The sequence below is a fragment of the Leuresthes tenuis genome, unplaced genomic scaffold (assembly GCF_036924035.1).
Source record: "Leuresthes tenuis unplaced genomic scaffold, fLeuTen1.0.hap1 SCAF_10, whole genome shotgun sequence".
Classification (NCBI taxonomy): Eukaryota; Metazoa; Chordata; class Actinopteri; order Atheriniformes; family Atherinopsidae; genus Leuresthes; species Leuresthes tenuis.
This window is the reverse complement of record NW_027325364.1, coordinates 13,492,012-13,505,498: the sequence shown is the minus strand read 5'-3', so window position 1 is coordinate 13,505,498 and position 13,487 is coordinate 13,492,012. Positions and strand designations below refer to the sequence as shown.

The window sequence follows — 13,487 nt, the reverse complement described above, 5'->3', positions numbered from 1 at the left end:
TCACATTTCCAGTTTACCATAATTTTATTAGCAAGTTGTGTCCAATACACAAGCAGACACAAGAAAATGTGTTACCATAGCAACAATGAAGTTGTCATTGAATCACTCCCCCTCTTGTGATAAATTATTCTGTTTACACCTGTCGCATAGAAAAGACTGCAGATGGCCTTCATGCCCACAAGCCAGAACAAAAGGTTTGAATTACTGAAGGTCACAAAACTTCAATTATTCAGATTCTTCCTGTTATTCCCTCATTTTCTCCCAAGCTAATTTTTTCCTCCTCCTCCTCCCCTCACATCACTAGAATTCATCCCACGTTCTCATTTTCACAGGAAGCTTTGCGAGCACATGCAAATTCACAACTATGCTCTTCATCATCATGCAGCGTCGCACCCTTGTGAACTGTGTGTTAGCAGCAGAGGCACTGATGACTTTCCCTGAACCAACCCTCAGTCAGACCGAGAGGGAATCCTGCACCGACGACGACGTCGGCTGCCAAAAGCACCACGCTGGCTTCAACGTGTTACCGACCTGGAAGATAGTAACGCCAGAATAATTGAGACTGCTGCTCTACGGCAGTGAAAAGAGATCTTCTTAGATGCAATTTGCCGTTTCAGCCACAATGCGCCTACCACCGGTCCAGTGTTATTAAAGAAATATTTGCATAAATCGATTGTATGGAGAAGCTAAGGCTCGTTTTTGGCCCTCAATTTCTTGCAAACGTGTGGCCTGATGCAGGGCGTGACGGTAAGCGCCAGCCGCAAAAAAAACCCTGATCTGCTTCAAAATTACACGCGTCTCTCATCATAAAGAGGCTGTAAGATGAGAGATGCCTCTCATCAGATAAATCAAATCCAAGAAGCTTGAATAGATAAAAAGAGCAAGAAAGTGGATGACAAAAATGTTAAGATTATTTCATCAAAAGAGCCCCCAGTTTATTAAGAGAGAACAATTAAATGATAAGAGATCTCTGTGGGGCCTCAGCAAGGCCAAGCATTTCTCTATGCATAATCTATAGATAAACCACTTCTACGTGATCCCCCCCAATTCTGTTTCCTCTTCTTCTGCATCACGTCTTTGGCAGCGTCACTTGATGTCCGTCAAGTTTCCCTTCTCATTAATGTGGTCGCGTCTGGTCAAACTAGTGCTGTTTCCTCCTGAATGAGCATCCTGTGTCGACAGAGAAAGAGAACGCAACTTAGGTTAGCTTTGAAAGACAAATATTATCATCACATGTTCAAAAACAACTGAGTAGGCACCAGCACTCTTTGGCAGCGAGCAGCAGCACAAGAGCCAGTCAGTGCAGCAGGGACGGTGTATAAACTGACTCACCGATGAGGAGATAAGAGAAACACTTTAATTTGTGTTGCCATCTGCCTTTTCAAAGCCTGGTCTCTGTGCCAAGGGTTACAGCAACTGAGCACAGTACATCCAGAAGCCCTCGGTTACCACGGCAGCAGAACACAAGATAAAGTGGGTGGGATGGCAAAAACAAACCTTGAGCTCAACCTAGTCGGTAACATACGGCAGAGACCATCGGCAGTTCTTCAGTACGCACTGACAGGTGGAGCCATTCTTTATCAGACTGCCTGTTAACCTGAAACTTCTACACTTGTTAGAGCTGTGCCTGCGGACGAAAAGGCAAGTCATATTTATACGTCTACGCATGTGCTTGCAGCCAATTGTGTAGGAATGCTTCAACGATGACGAATTCCTTTCACAACCACAAGAGTCACTGTATGCCTTAGTAGACACCCTGTTCACCGGGAACGTCATGAAAGGGCAACACAAAGGCAAAAGTCGGTCGCCTCCACCCGACTATTACTGATACTACACGACAAAATGTTTGGTTGTGGGACAGTTTGTTGCAAAAACTTCAGCCGCCAAAATAAGGAGTGTATATGTTCTCTAAATGCATGTTTAAAATGTACACTGCTGAGTGCAAACTGTAAAGATCAAACTCTACTCTGAGGGTCAAACTGTGGGGGAAAACAGAATAAATAAAGATCCTAAAGTTTTTAACATTTAGGACAATGTTTGGGGAAAAATCGCATATGTCCTTCATAGCTGTTTTATTCAGCATATAAATGCATAATTATAAGGACCTTGGGGTCTCCGCTACCTTAGAAAGAGCGATTTACATCACAGGAGTATATCGTAGAATGTCATTCCCTGCTCAGAGTTTTCGACTTGTGGGACAAACGGAAAGCAGCATCAGCCGATGTGAGTATGATTTGAGGCCTTCTGTTCTGACCGTAAACACCAAGATGATGAATATTCGGGCCGAGGCTGCGCATTAAGGCAGACACGTCTGAAAAAAGCAATTAAAAGCTACATAAAACGAAAGACGAATGATTGCAGATTGTATTTCTACCTCTGTTGCTCTCTAACCACAAAGTGTGCCGGGTTGTGAAGCCAAGCAACAACGCAGTTCTACGCTGACGGATAGGGTCGAGATTTCTGCTTCATGTGTTGGATAACAAGCTGTACATGAACCAGCAGGCGGTCTTCTATGTGGCACAATTGCCTCGCTGATAATAAAAGACACAATAAACCATAGACACAGACCCATTATTTTACCGCCACCTCCTCCCACAAACCAATACTTTCTCTTTCATTTAAAAACGGTGTTCTTCGTCCACTCCATAAACCGAGCCTAAGCTGTACGAATGCATTTTTTTTCGAGCAATCTCAATCCTTCTCTATGACAGTCCCAGTTTTAGGCTTATTTTTAGGCTTTAGGTCAATGCTTCAAGTGGAATTAAGGGAGTTCTATATAAACTAAATAACATGATCGAAATACGTACTACCTAAAAAGGCAGAGTGAAAAATACCATGCTACATATACACTATGCATCTGTGCATGTAAAAGGTCTTTTTTTTTGTTTTGTGCGGATGGGAAGTGCGACATAAACGGAGCTCCTGGCTGTCTCGTACCTTCTGTGAGGCGAGCTTTCCCTCCCGTCGGCTGGCACAGGACCGTGGAGCAGCCGACACACAGCACTACAGTCTGAGCGTGGCTGAAAACTGTGGTGATCTTGTAACAACCTGCAAAGAAAATGAAAGAACCACCATGAAACTGTTACGAGAACAGCAGCTACGTGACCAGTTTAACCAGAGATTTAAGACCTGTTTGATTGGCGCAGCTTCAGCAACAACACAGACTTAGGGTTCTCCAGCTGTTGTCATTACAGATTCCCTTATTCAAGACTAATTCATTGAGCTGTAGTAGCTTTTAACTGCAACCAAAACCGGCTGCGCGTTTGTGCGTCAAGGTTACGGGAAACAGGAAATGAGTGGGTCTGCTTTATTTTAAAAGAGTGACATCAAAGTCTTATAATCTCATTGTCTTTGTAAGGATCATCCAAACCCCCCCAGGCACGCTTGGTGTGTCCTTGTAGCTGTTTTTGAACATGAGTGACTTAAACTCTCACCTCACAGACAACCACAACAGTCACTGTATGCCTTATTTGACACCCCGATCACCACAGAAACAGTGAACGGGCAACACATAAAGGCAAAGAGTACCAACTACTTCCCAATTTATTATGAAAAAAGTTTCAGGCAAGTGGTTAGATCACTTGAATCTGCGGAGGTGACTCGTGAGTAAACTGACCTGGACATTTGACATCCATAAAATATGAATTAGGACACTGTACAAGACGCTTTTTCTTGTGTCTCCTCTTTTCCTCCTCAGGAGTAGGGTGCAGAAGATCTTTTGCAAGCTGAAAGAAACCAATCACAGAAAAACATTAGAGAGGGGAAAAAACTTTTTAAAGACTTCCAAGTGTAGTATTTCGACCTAAACGATTTAAGATCGAATCGCTGCATCAAATGGAAGGATTAACAACGCGATTATGGAAAGGATTTGAGAGCAGTTTGCTGGTTTCACTCGAGTAATTACGAGAAATAGAAAGCAAAAGTGTGAGGAAGAAACGAACAGAAGTAGGTTTAAATTCAGTAAACACGATGGCACAATAAGTAGGAGACGTGAAACATCGATGCATGTTTAGGTTTCACCCTCCAGAAAAAATTTTATTTAAATGAGATTAACGAGAAGCTGTTTTCTCTCCACTTAAAGAGATACTGCTGGTTAGTATTTATGCAAAAAGCAAATTTAACCAGCTTTCACTTTGAAACAGGCAATAAATGCTTCCATTTAAGACATTTAAAAACGTTTTCCAGATGTTAACTTCCAAATATTCAGAAATTAACGAGCGAGCGGCCGCGTGGGCTTCTTTCTCCAGCACGTGCGTCGCCATATTGCCTCCGTTCAGAATTTCAATTTAAACATTAAATCTACATCGAACCGCTCACTCCAACGGGAGCAGCACGCGCGCATGAGCCGTATTACCACGTAAATAAAATTACAGCAAAGCACTCTTTAGCGACTGATTTCAAAGCGTGGAGACGATATCTTTACTCACGGGCATGTCTGCGTGTTTAGGCTCTCACAGGAAAATAACTCGTGAAAAACGTTCGTCACGTACCGGAAGTTGCTGGCTGACCGGGAGGAGGAGCCCGGGGAGGAAAACAAGTCCTCCAGTTACCTCCATGATGAGATTGTTACTACCAAGAAGTATGCTTATTTTCAAAAGATTAAATAAAATACAAGCATAGTTTATTGTTTTGATGCATTTCAGTAAAAAAAAAAAAAAAAAACTTCGACAGAAATGTTAACAGGACCACAGAAACGTTTTCTAAACTTGAAATAATAACGACTGCTTACATATATACATATATATATTTAGCAGTTTTAAAATGTTGATTGTGTCCTTTACAAGAAAAGATGGACGTTTTTTGCAGGTGGCTCCACTTGTTCTTTTAATAGTCTATTTCCTGAGTCGTCAGAGAAAGAATAAGGTGTCTCTGTAACTGACTACAGCCAAAGCCAGAGAAATCGGTGTGATGACGTTATTTATTTAGTTAGTTAGTTGTCATTTTCCCGTGTTTCTCTCCCTCCAACATTTACTCCTTTGATACCATCATTCACGACATAGACGGAGTATTCATCCTAAGAATGAGAAAAAACTTGGCATCAGAGTTGTTGTTGGGTATAACTGTATGTTCCACTGTACTTGAATGTTACTCGAGTTCAACCACGAAAATAAGGTAATTATTAAAATGACGTAAGCTCATTATGTTAATGTAGTGGTTGACTGGGTGGAGCCTGGGTTTCAACCTTTTGTTGCACAACCGCTGATTATTTCTTTCGTTTTATTATTGGATTAGTTGGTTTGTAGAAATGAACATTTTAAAAATGAGTTTGGGATTTTATGTTAGAATAGAGCCCAAAGTCAATAAATGAAGATTGTTAATAGAAAGTTCTCGCGTCTGATGAGCTCGAAACCTATCAATCTGAGATCAAACTGCGCAAATGATACCTTTTTATGACTAGGAAAAACAGCAGAAAACAAATGTTCTGTCAGTGAACGAATAATTATATCGGTTGTGTTTACTGGCGAGTAATTTCTGTAAAACAAACAAAAAGCAAACACTCGCGTTCATTGTTGAGTAAAAGTGTGATGTTCGTGTCTGAAATGAGAAGTAGAAATATAAAGTGGTGTTAAATGCACAAGTAGCTCAAAATGAGTAAATGTAGCCAGTAACACACCAAGTCTGATTTACAGTTTGTTGTCTTACTAAATATTATTGAATTCACTTGCTCTTGCAATAATACACTATTGTGTGCGTGTACTGTGGCGGCATATCAGTTGTATGCTGCCATCACAGTTTATCTGATCTTGTTTCATCAGAAAAACAATTTGATGCGGAGGGAGTTGTCTTATGAGAGCTTTAGATAAAGCTTTTTTTTAATATCATTACTGTTCAAGAAGCTATCAGGCTGCTTCCTGCATGTGATCATCACTTATTACATCAGAAAACGCTCCAAGAAATGAGAATCCGCGTTGTCGCTTTTCTTCTCAAATGGCGCCACCTAGTGTCTGTGCGGCGCACCTGAAGGTTCGTTTCTGCCCTCCCATGAATCACTCCCACACTCCACTGCCGTTTCAGCCGATGTGGGATTAAGGCCGACTGCAACTTTTTTTTTCTTTTTACAGGCTGAACAACGCGTAGCCTTCCCGGTGTGTCTGTAAACCGAGACGAAACTTTGAAGTCAGTGGAATGAACCGTCTATTGAATTGATGATTAGGACTCTAATCTGAGGTTTACAGCTCAATTTTGGATGGAGTTAATTTCTTTATCCAGCGCAGTCCAAACACAGCACTGAGGCTCTGACGGGGATTGGAATTTACCGGTGACAAGTCTAACGGGGGACTGGGGGGTGGGGGGGAGCAAAAGTGGATTCAGTCGTTGCGACCATAAAAGAGTAAATCAAGTTTAAAAACGCTCGGTCGATAAGAAGGATCTCGGATTAAAGAAACAGCCACCAACCATGGCGAAGAAGTATGATTTCCTCTTTAAACTGTTACTCATCGGGGACAGCGGTGTGGGGAAAACATGTCTGATCATTCGTTTTGCTGAGGACAATTTCAACTCCACATACATTTCCACCATCGGTACGTTGTTACAGTTGAATGTGTGAATTGTAAGCCTGGGACATTTCTGCGCCAGCTTGGCCTCTGAAACTTGGGATATGAGCAAGGCAAATGTTTGCTGACATTTCAAGATCCGTTCTTTCTCTATTTGAGGGCCGAGCCTGTGCAAACTGGTTTCTCAAACTGCTTTCATGTCTCAGCTAGTTTCTTTCTTTTTTTTTTTTTTTTACTTTTTTTTTATTATTATTATTTGTGGCTCTTTTTTTCCTCCTCGTTGAATGTGCTGTCTCTTCCCAGAACTTCTTTCCCCATCTCTCTCTCAGATCTCATTCCCCTCACTTTGCTCTCTGAAGGTCCACCCACCCTCATTCCTATCGCTTTTACCATCTCTACGTTCCCAGAAGAATGGCTGGCTTTCTGGTATGCATTTTTTTCTTTTTTTCTTTTTGCGCTGGGCAGCCACTTCCTCTGCTCTCGCTGTCTGTCTGTCAAGCTTGTCCATCTATCAGAAAAAGAAAAAAAAAAACTAAAAAAATCAGCTGTGCTGCATGTTTGTCTTTTGTCTCTTTGTAGATGTGATTGCACGCACAATGGAATGACCATGACCAGTTTCCACCTGACCTATATATTCAGCTTTGTGTGGTTTTTCATTTTCTATCAGAGGTATTTAGCTCATTATTTGTCCTCTCTCTCCCCTTTCCTGTCCTCTTGTTCTCTCTCAGGCATCGACTTTAAAGTAAAAACCATTGAAGTGGATGGAAAGAAAGTGAAACTTCAAGTCTGGTAAGATGTCATTTGGATGCTTCTCTGGAAATGCTTTGTTTTGTGACTTGGTGAAGCAGATATTCCCCCCGCCCTTACTTCTGGGTCATTTTCTTGAGCGTTAAGAGGAACTTCCCACTTGTTTGCAAAATAAGGATTTACTGTCCAAGTATCCTTCTGACATAGCACATAAGGGTGCAGTTAGAGCAGTTGCAGGACTGTCACGTGCACTTTAAATGCGTTCTCCTACATCCTGCTGCAACGTTTGACCTTGAAAATGTGTGTGCACTGTTTAGGGACACGGCAGGACAGGAGAGATTCAAGACCATTACGACAGCCTACTACAGGGGAGCCATGGTGAGCACAAGACGCCTGCAGGACAAGCCGAATGAATACTCAGGCTGATACCACCACCTCCTTGTGCCTTTGACTGCATGCTTAAATCGTCTCTATTTTCTCTGCACATCAGGGCATCATCCTGGTGTACGACATCACAGACGAGAAGTCCTTTGAGAACATCCAGAACTGGATGAAAAGCATCAAAGAAGTGAGGCCTTTTTTTTTTTATTCAGCCATCTCAAATATGTTCCAAGCTTCACATTGAGCTTGTGTTTTAGTTCCACGTATAAGTCATGAGCCTTTACTCACTGAATTACAAAACACAACGGTGTTTTTGAAAGGTAAGAAATGCTCGACTGTTCACCGGCTGATGGAGTGACACATGTTTTGTTCTCCAAATATCTTTGTTGTGAAAGAACAGTAAAAAATTCTGAGGCAGTTATCGCTTCACTAAGAAGAACCCTGCACGCCATCAGTATCCTGTTCTTGCTTCATAAATGAGTTTTCCAAAACCAGTTTTCCAAACCAGTAAATTACTTTGAGTTGGTAAAGATCCAGAGGCTGAAGTCATTAACTCAAATTGTTTCTCCGCCCTGATACTGTATCTGCAAGATACTGAAGTAAAGCTGAACAGTGGCGAGTAAGTGTTGGAGGAAAAACAGAAATCCTGTCACTGCAAACAGTTCAGTGAGTAAAACATGAGCTGGACCCCTACTTTTGAATAATTGAGTAAGATCTAAATATGATACTTTTGTGCAAGTTTAAGGTGAAAAAAGGAAAAGCATTTCCTTCATTTCAAATTCAAGCTCTCAGAAAACTTTTGCCACCTTAATTAGTTTCTAGTTTATTTTGTTTGCAGTCCCGTACTGCTGCATCTCTATTTTTGAGATTTTGGTTTGTCGGACTTTCATCATATATAATCTGGGTTTAAACAGGCTAAACCTGTTTTTATCAGAATCTGAAGAAGACGATTCCTTGATAAATGTCTTGATAAATTATACTGCCTACTGGACTGTAGTCCTAGAATAAGTAGATGATTGAATATGGGCATGGATGTATGTATTTATAGTTGTGAAATGTTCTGAGTTGATATATTTGATGGTCAGACAGAAGCATAGTAATTAAAGACTCAACAGTAAGTGAAACAGTGTGAGGGAGCTTTTTGTTTAAGACTTTATAATATGTACACGGACTCCTCCTACCTTGTTCAAACAAACCGTGGCTTCCTCTAAACAGCTGCCAGTCACAGTAAAACTTAAGATAACCGATGCGAACAAAACAGCAGACTATAAGAAGAGAGAAAAGTGTTGACAGCACGCTGCTGGTTAACAAGCACAGTGGACCTCAAGCTTAAAACATATCTAGAAATTTGCTCATTTAGTCGTTTCAAAGTCTAAACAAAAGCCACGTTTGACTGCAAAAGACCCTCAAAAAGATTTAGCAGAATGAGTGGTGGGGTGTAGCTTAGTCATCAGAAGAAAAACCTTCCTGTGTCCTCACCACAAAATTCAAGAGCAGAGGTTTAAGAATGAGCACTTAAGCAAGCCAGATGTAGTTTGGAAAGAAGTCGTATTAACTTAAAATGAATATACATCTTATTGGTTTCAATGAGCAAATGTGTGTTTTAGGGTTAAAAGATGTAGAATTAATTGTAAAAAGAAAACCCTTCCAATTGTTAAGCATGGTGGTGGCTTCATCATGCTTCGGGATTGTGCTGCATCTTCCCTTGTAATGGGAATTATGGATTCAAATGAATATTAGCCACTTCCGGAGGCAAACATCACATTGTCTGTAAAATAGCTGAAGATGAAATAAGATTAAGGAGCAAGATGAATTTTGTGTCATGGCCCTCACCATCCCCCAAAGTAAAAGTAATCAAACATCTGTGGGCAGATCTCAACAGAGCAGTGTGTGCAAGACAGCGCAAGAATCTAGCAGAACTGGAAAATGTAAGAAGACGTGAGAACTGAAAGAATATCAGCTGCTCCATTGATTTAGTTTTGATCAAGTAGGAGGCACAAGTGTTTGTTCTTGGCTATTCTCTTTTTTTTGTTATTCTGAACATCTGAAACAGGGAACTTTAAAACAGTAAAACTTCTTTAAAATGTTAAAGTAATGTGTCAGCAGTTGAACCTTTCTCAATGATATTCAAATGGATGTTGTATATTTATGGTTTCTAATCAAAAGTGAGAATAGACAAACAGCCTTGCTTCATGTCTTTATTTAAATTAAATTGAAAACCTCTGATTTTATTAATCCATTGTATTTTAGAAATACAGTGTCTACGTCTGATTTTTACTAAACTTGTGTTTTTATTTGACTCTGCAGTAGCCATTAGTGCTTAATAACAAAGCAAAGTTTTAGTTTGTTATGACAGAAATGAGTCTTTAAATGCCTTTTAATGGCATATAACATTCTCATGTTGCACTCAGTGGGTTTAGGGAAGTGTAAGATACTTTTAACTTAACCATAACAATTATTTGTAGCCTAGACATAGTTTTTCAGACATTAGTTTTGAAAAATTGAAGTAAATAATTTTACATCTTCATTCACCCATTAAATCATGATCTGTGTGAGATGGAGGTTGGGTCTTTTCTGGCAAACAGCTGTTCTAAAGCGCATCATTGTGGCTTTCAGAATTTCTGTAAAAATTTACAGCTGAACTATAACAGTCATTTAAATGGGTCTCCTCTTTCCCAGAATGCATCAGCTGGGGTCAGTCGGATGCTGCTTGGAAATAAATGTGACATTGAGGCAAAGAGGAAAGTTTCCAAGGAGACAGGAGTAAAGGTGAGATGATCCCAATGAGTGCAAATGATTGTCTGCATACACGCTGATTTTAAAGTGTAGTTTTAAAGCTGTAAGTGTACTTTTACTGATCAAGGAGGTATTATTCGTGGAAGGAATTATGAAGAACTCGATGCACCAGCTTTATGTTTACTTTAGATAGAAACCAGGAAGAGATGATTAACTGTATCCTGACGTAGTGTAACCACCTCTGTGTCTGCTGTTTACAGCTGGCTAAAGATCATGGCATCAGATTCTTTGAGACCAGTGCAAAGTCAAGCATTAACGTGGAGGAGGTGAGCTGCAACAAAGTCAAAGTACTCCATACCTCACTGTACTTTCAGCCTGTTTTATTGTGCTTGTTGTGTTATGTGTTAATACGCTCTTTCCTTCTACTCTTCCATGTTTCATATCTTTGTCCTGCAGTCTTTTCTGGCTTTGGCAAGAGACATACTACAAAAATCCAGCAAGAAGCCGGTGAGTCATGAACCAGCAGGTGTACTAGATTTTTCCAGAGTAATTTGCTGTTCTATGACCAGAAGATTTTAAACGTGTTTGTCATTTCCTTTCTTTGTCTTTGTTTTACAGGGCCCGACAGGCCGAGAGGTGAAAATCACCAGCAGCACAGAGAAAAAGTCCTCAAAGTGTCTTCTTCTCTAGATAAGATATCTGCTAAGATGATGCACAAAAATTTAAAGAACACATCAGTGTTATTAAGGAAAAACGCAGCAAGTTTTCTGTCTCCATCTGGTGGGCTAAAATGTAAAAAAACAAACAGGTGCGAAGAGTCAGTTTTCATACCCAAACTTTATAGCTTTACTGTGTCCATATGAATATATATTCGAGATAGAGCCTGTTTTCCAAACTGAACATGTGTCCTGTGACATCATGCCAGCATTTAAAAAAAAACAGCCCCAACCATTTTTCTGGCTTGTAACCACACTATCATTCCTTCACCAGCACTGTCTTTATAGGACCATATCTGTGTTTTTCTTGTTATCATTTCATTCTGTTCTTATATGTGAGCACACAGAGTAGCAGCTTGCAAGCGGTCAGTGACATAGGAAGAGTTTGATGTTAAATGTTTGGATTGAACTGAATTTAATTGTCCCAAGTGTTCTTCATTTGTCAGCCCCTGACCTGGTCGTCGACATGAATTCTGACCATAACCATGTAGGCCTACTTTGAACCCTTACCGTTCACGGGTGAGAACACAGTAGAAAAGTAAGGAGTCATAAGCGGAAGGGACACTTCCAGGATGAGCCTAAAATAGCAATGTAACAATTTAATAGAAAAATAACATGAAGGTGTCCATAGTGCCACAAAGATCTGTGGATTAGTGCCACCCTCTCCTTCCTCCTCCTAAACATTTGTGGCCATATCAATGCAAGCGAGACACCGAAAGTGAATGCATCATATCGGAATACATCACACAGGAGCAGGTACGGGGAAGGATGTTGGTGTGGTGATAAATCAAAATGTGAGCTGCATCGTGTAGGGTACAGTGTGAGGAAAACGCAGCAGTTGTCTAGTTTTTCTGCGTTCATTGTTAAACTGCAATGTTTTGTGCTGTGGACCAATGTAGCTATTCTTAGTATGTATTTTAAATTCCAGGGGCCGTTGGCACCTTAAAGACTGCGTTACATTGTTAAAGTGCCATTGGGGGAATACTGAAAATATCTTTGGTTCACTGTAGATTCTGCATCATTTCAGTGTCTCAAATTCAGTACGATTTTAATATTACAATACAGAGATGAAACCATTATATTCTGACACACAAGACACACTGTGTTTATATCTTTTATGCTGTGTAAGTACGTCATAGAAATGTCACTGACTCAACACTCATGTTCATGTCGTGTTTATTGCTTGAGAACAAAGGAGATACTTTAACAGCTTCTGATCTATTCAACAGAATCTATGGGAACAGAAGCCATTAAATGGTAAAGATAACAAGTTTATTGCCTGGAAATGTTCTGGTTTCAGCCAATGAGAAGGATAGAAAAAGAAAGCTCTCTATGTTAATGAATATTAAATGGTCTTCAGTGGAATCCAAAGAATAACTTGTTGGTGAACAAGCCTGGTTTTACTAGATGAATGGACTGAGAATGTGGATGATGGAAAATAGAGATGTGCAATATGAGAGGTTGAGTGGAGATATGACAAAAGGATGAGTAAAGCAAGTGAATAGACAGGATATGAGAGCTTATGATGCTGCAGTGCACACATGCCCTTCAGTCTGAATTGATTTAGTGGCTCTTGCCTTTTATCTGAAGTGCCTAAACACTACCACACATTAGCTACATCTGACCCGACAGTCTTCCTGCTCAGGCAATTTTCAGATCATTCAAAATTACTCTGATTGTAGGTGTTTATCTGGTCCTGACAGCTCCTTTTTCTATGCACAGACACACTGAGTTTTCTATTTTTCCTTTCTTTTGTGTTTCTGTCACATTTTTTCTTTCCCTGCCAAAAAAAAAAAGTTTGTATGTAGTTTACAGACCTGAGGCTTGGTGAATAAAAAAAATGAAACCAGCAAATATGGTGTTTGTGTTGTAAGATTGAATATGATTTGGATTACTATCCTTACTGATATTTGGTCAATTTCATGTATAACGCCTAGAGTTCAAAATTTGCCTCAAAGAACATTAGAATCTGTAAAGCATACAGTGACCTCTTTCCACCCTCTTTCAGTTCTTCTTATGATAATGAATAATCTGTACTTTACCTGGTCTTATAAATGAAGTACATACAACATCAGATGACAAACAACAAATGGCATGATAGACCATTCCATAATTAATTTAGTGAAAGCAATTAGTGAAAATGCAGAAACTGTGGGGAAAAAATCTAACTAAAACCTCACTGTCTCCATAGTAATTAGGAGGATAACTACCAGCCAGGAGTTGCTAATCAAATGCAATTGAATCATGATTATCAACAAATGTGAGCACCTCTTTAAAAGCAGAAGTTTTGGAAGAGTGATTTGGCCATTCTCAAACTATTTGGAGTCCATTATTCTACAGTGAGAAAGATTATTCACAAGTTGAAAATATGGAAAAGACAGTTGCTAGTCTTCCCAGGAGTGGACATCTCAGC

The 13,487-nt window shown here is 40.0% G+C and overlaps 2 protein-coding genes and 1 non-coding gene across 4 annotated transcripts; 1 reads left to right on the top strand and 2 right to left on the bottom strand.

Annotated features, from left to right (window-relative positions):
• On the bottom strand, positions 1-4,502 carry rps27.2 (ribosomal protein S27, isoform 2). Its single transcript, XM_072394218.1, has 4 exons — positions 4,428-4,502; positions 3,617-3,725; positions 2,938-3,048; positions 1-1,170 (listed from the first exon to the last, which is right to left on the bottom strand). The coding sequence occupies exons 1-4, from the start codon at positions 4,431-4,433 to the stop codon at positions 1,142-1,144; spliced, it is 255 nt and encodes an 84-aa protein (XP_072250319.1). The 5' UTR covers positions 4,434-4,502; the 3' UTR covers positions 1-1,141.
• LOC140317465 (small nucleolar RNA SNORA13) lies at positions 3,388-3,520 on the bottom strand. The gene has a single exon (XR_011917764.1). It is a non-coding gene; the product is annotated as a small nucleolar RNA SNORA13 (small nucleolar RNA).
• Positions 4,503-6,040: 1,538 nt separating the features above from the next.
• rab13 (RAB13, member RAS oncogene family) lies at positions 6,041-11,524 on the top strand. Of its 2 annotated transcripts, none has more exons than XM_072394217.1 (8): positions 6,041-6,521; positions 7,223-7,283; positions 7,559-7,619; positions 7,732-7,809; positions 10,302-10,391; positions 10,619-10,684; positions 10,815-10,865; positions 10,977-11,524. In XM_072394217.1, exons 1-8 carry the CDS (start codon positions 6,398-6,400, stop codon positions 11,046-11,048), a joined length of 603 nt encoding a protein of 200 aa, XP_072250318.1. In that variant the 5' UTR covers positions 6,041-6,397; the 3' UTR covers positions 11,049-11,524. The 2 variants fall into 2 exon arrangements, with proteins under 2 accessions (XP_072250318.1, XP_072250317.1); XM_072394216.1 differs by lacking the exon at positions 6,041-6,521 and adding an exon at positions 6,766-6,920.
• Positions 11,525-13,487: the final 1,963 nt, after the last annotated feature.

Coding starts and splice junctions, on each gene's coding strand:
- rps27.2 (XM_072394218.1), bottom strand. Junction 3,049..3,616: donor TATGGATGTCAAATGTCCAG/GTCAGTTTACTC, acceptor TTTTCTTTGCAG/GTTGTTACAAGATCACCACA. Junction 1,171..2,937: donor GAAAGCTCGCCTCACAGAAG/GTACGAGACAGC, acceptor CTGTCGACACAG/GATGCTCATTCAGGAGGAAA.
- rab13 (XM_072394216.1), top strand. CDS start 6,779: ATGTGCTGTCTCTTCCCAGAACTTCTTTCCCCATCTCTCTCTCAGATC. Junction 7,810..10,301: donor GGATGAAAAGCATCAAAGAA/GTGAGGCCTTTT, acceptor CCTCTTTCCCAG/AATGCATCAGCTGGGGTCAG. Junction 10,392..10,618: donor CCAAGGAGACAGGAGTAAAG/GTGAGATGATCC, acceptor TGCTGTTTACAG/CTGGCTAAAGATCATGGCAT.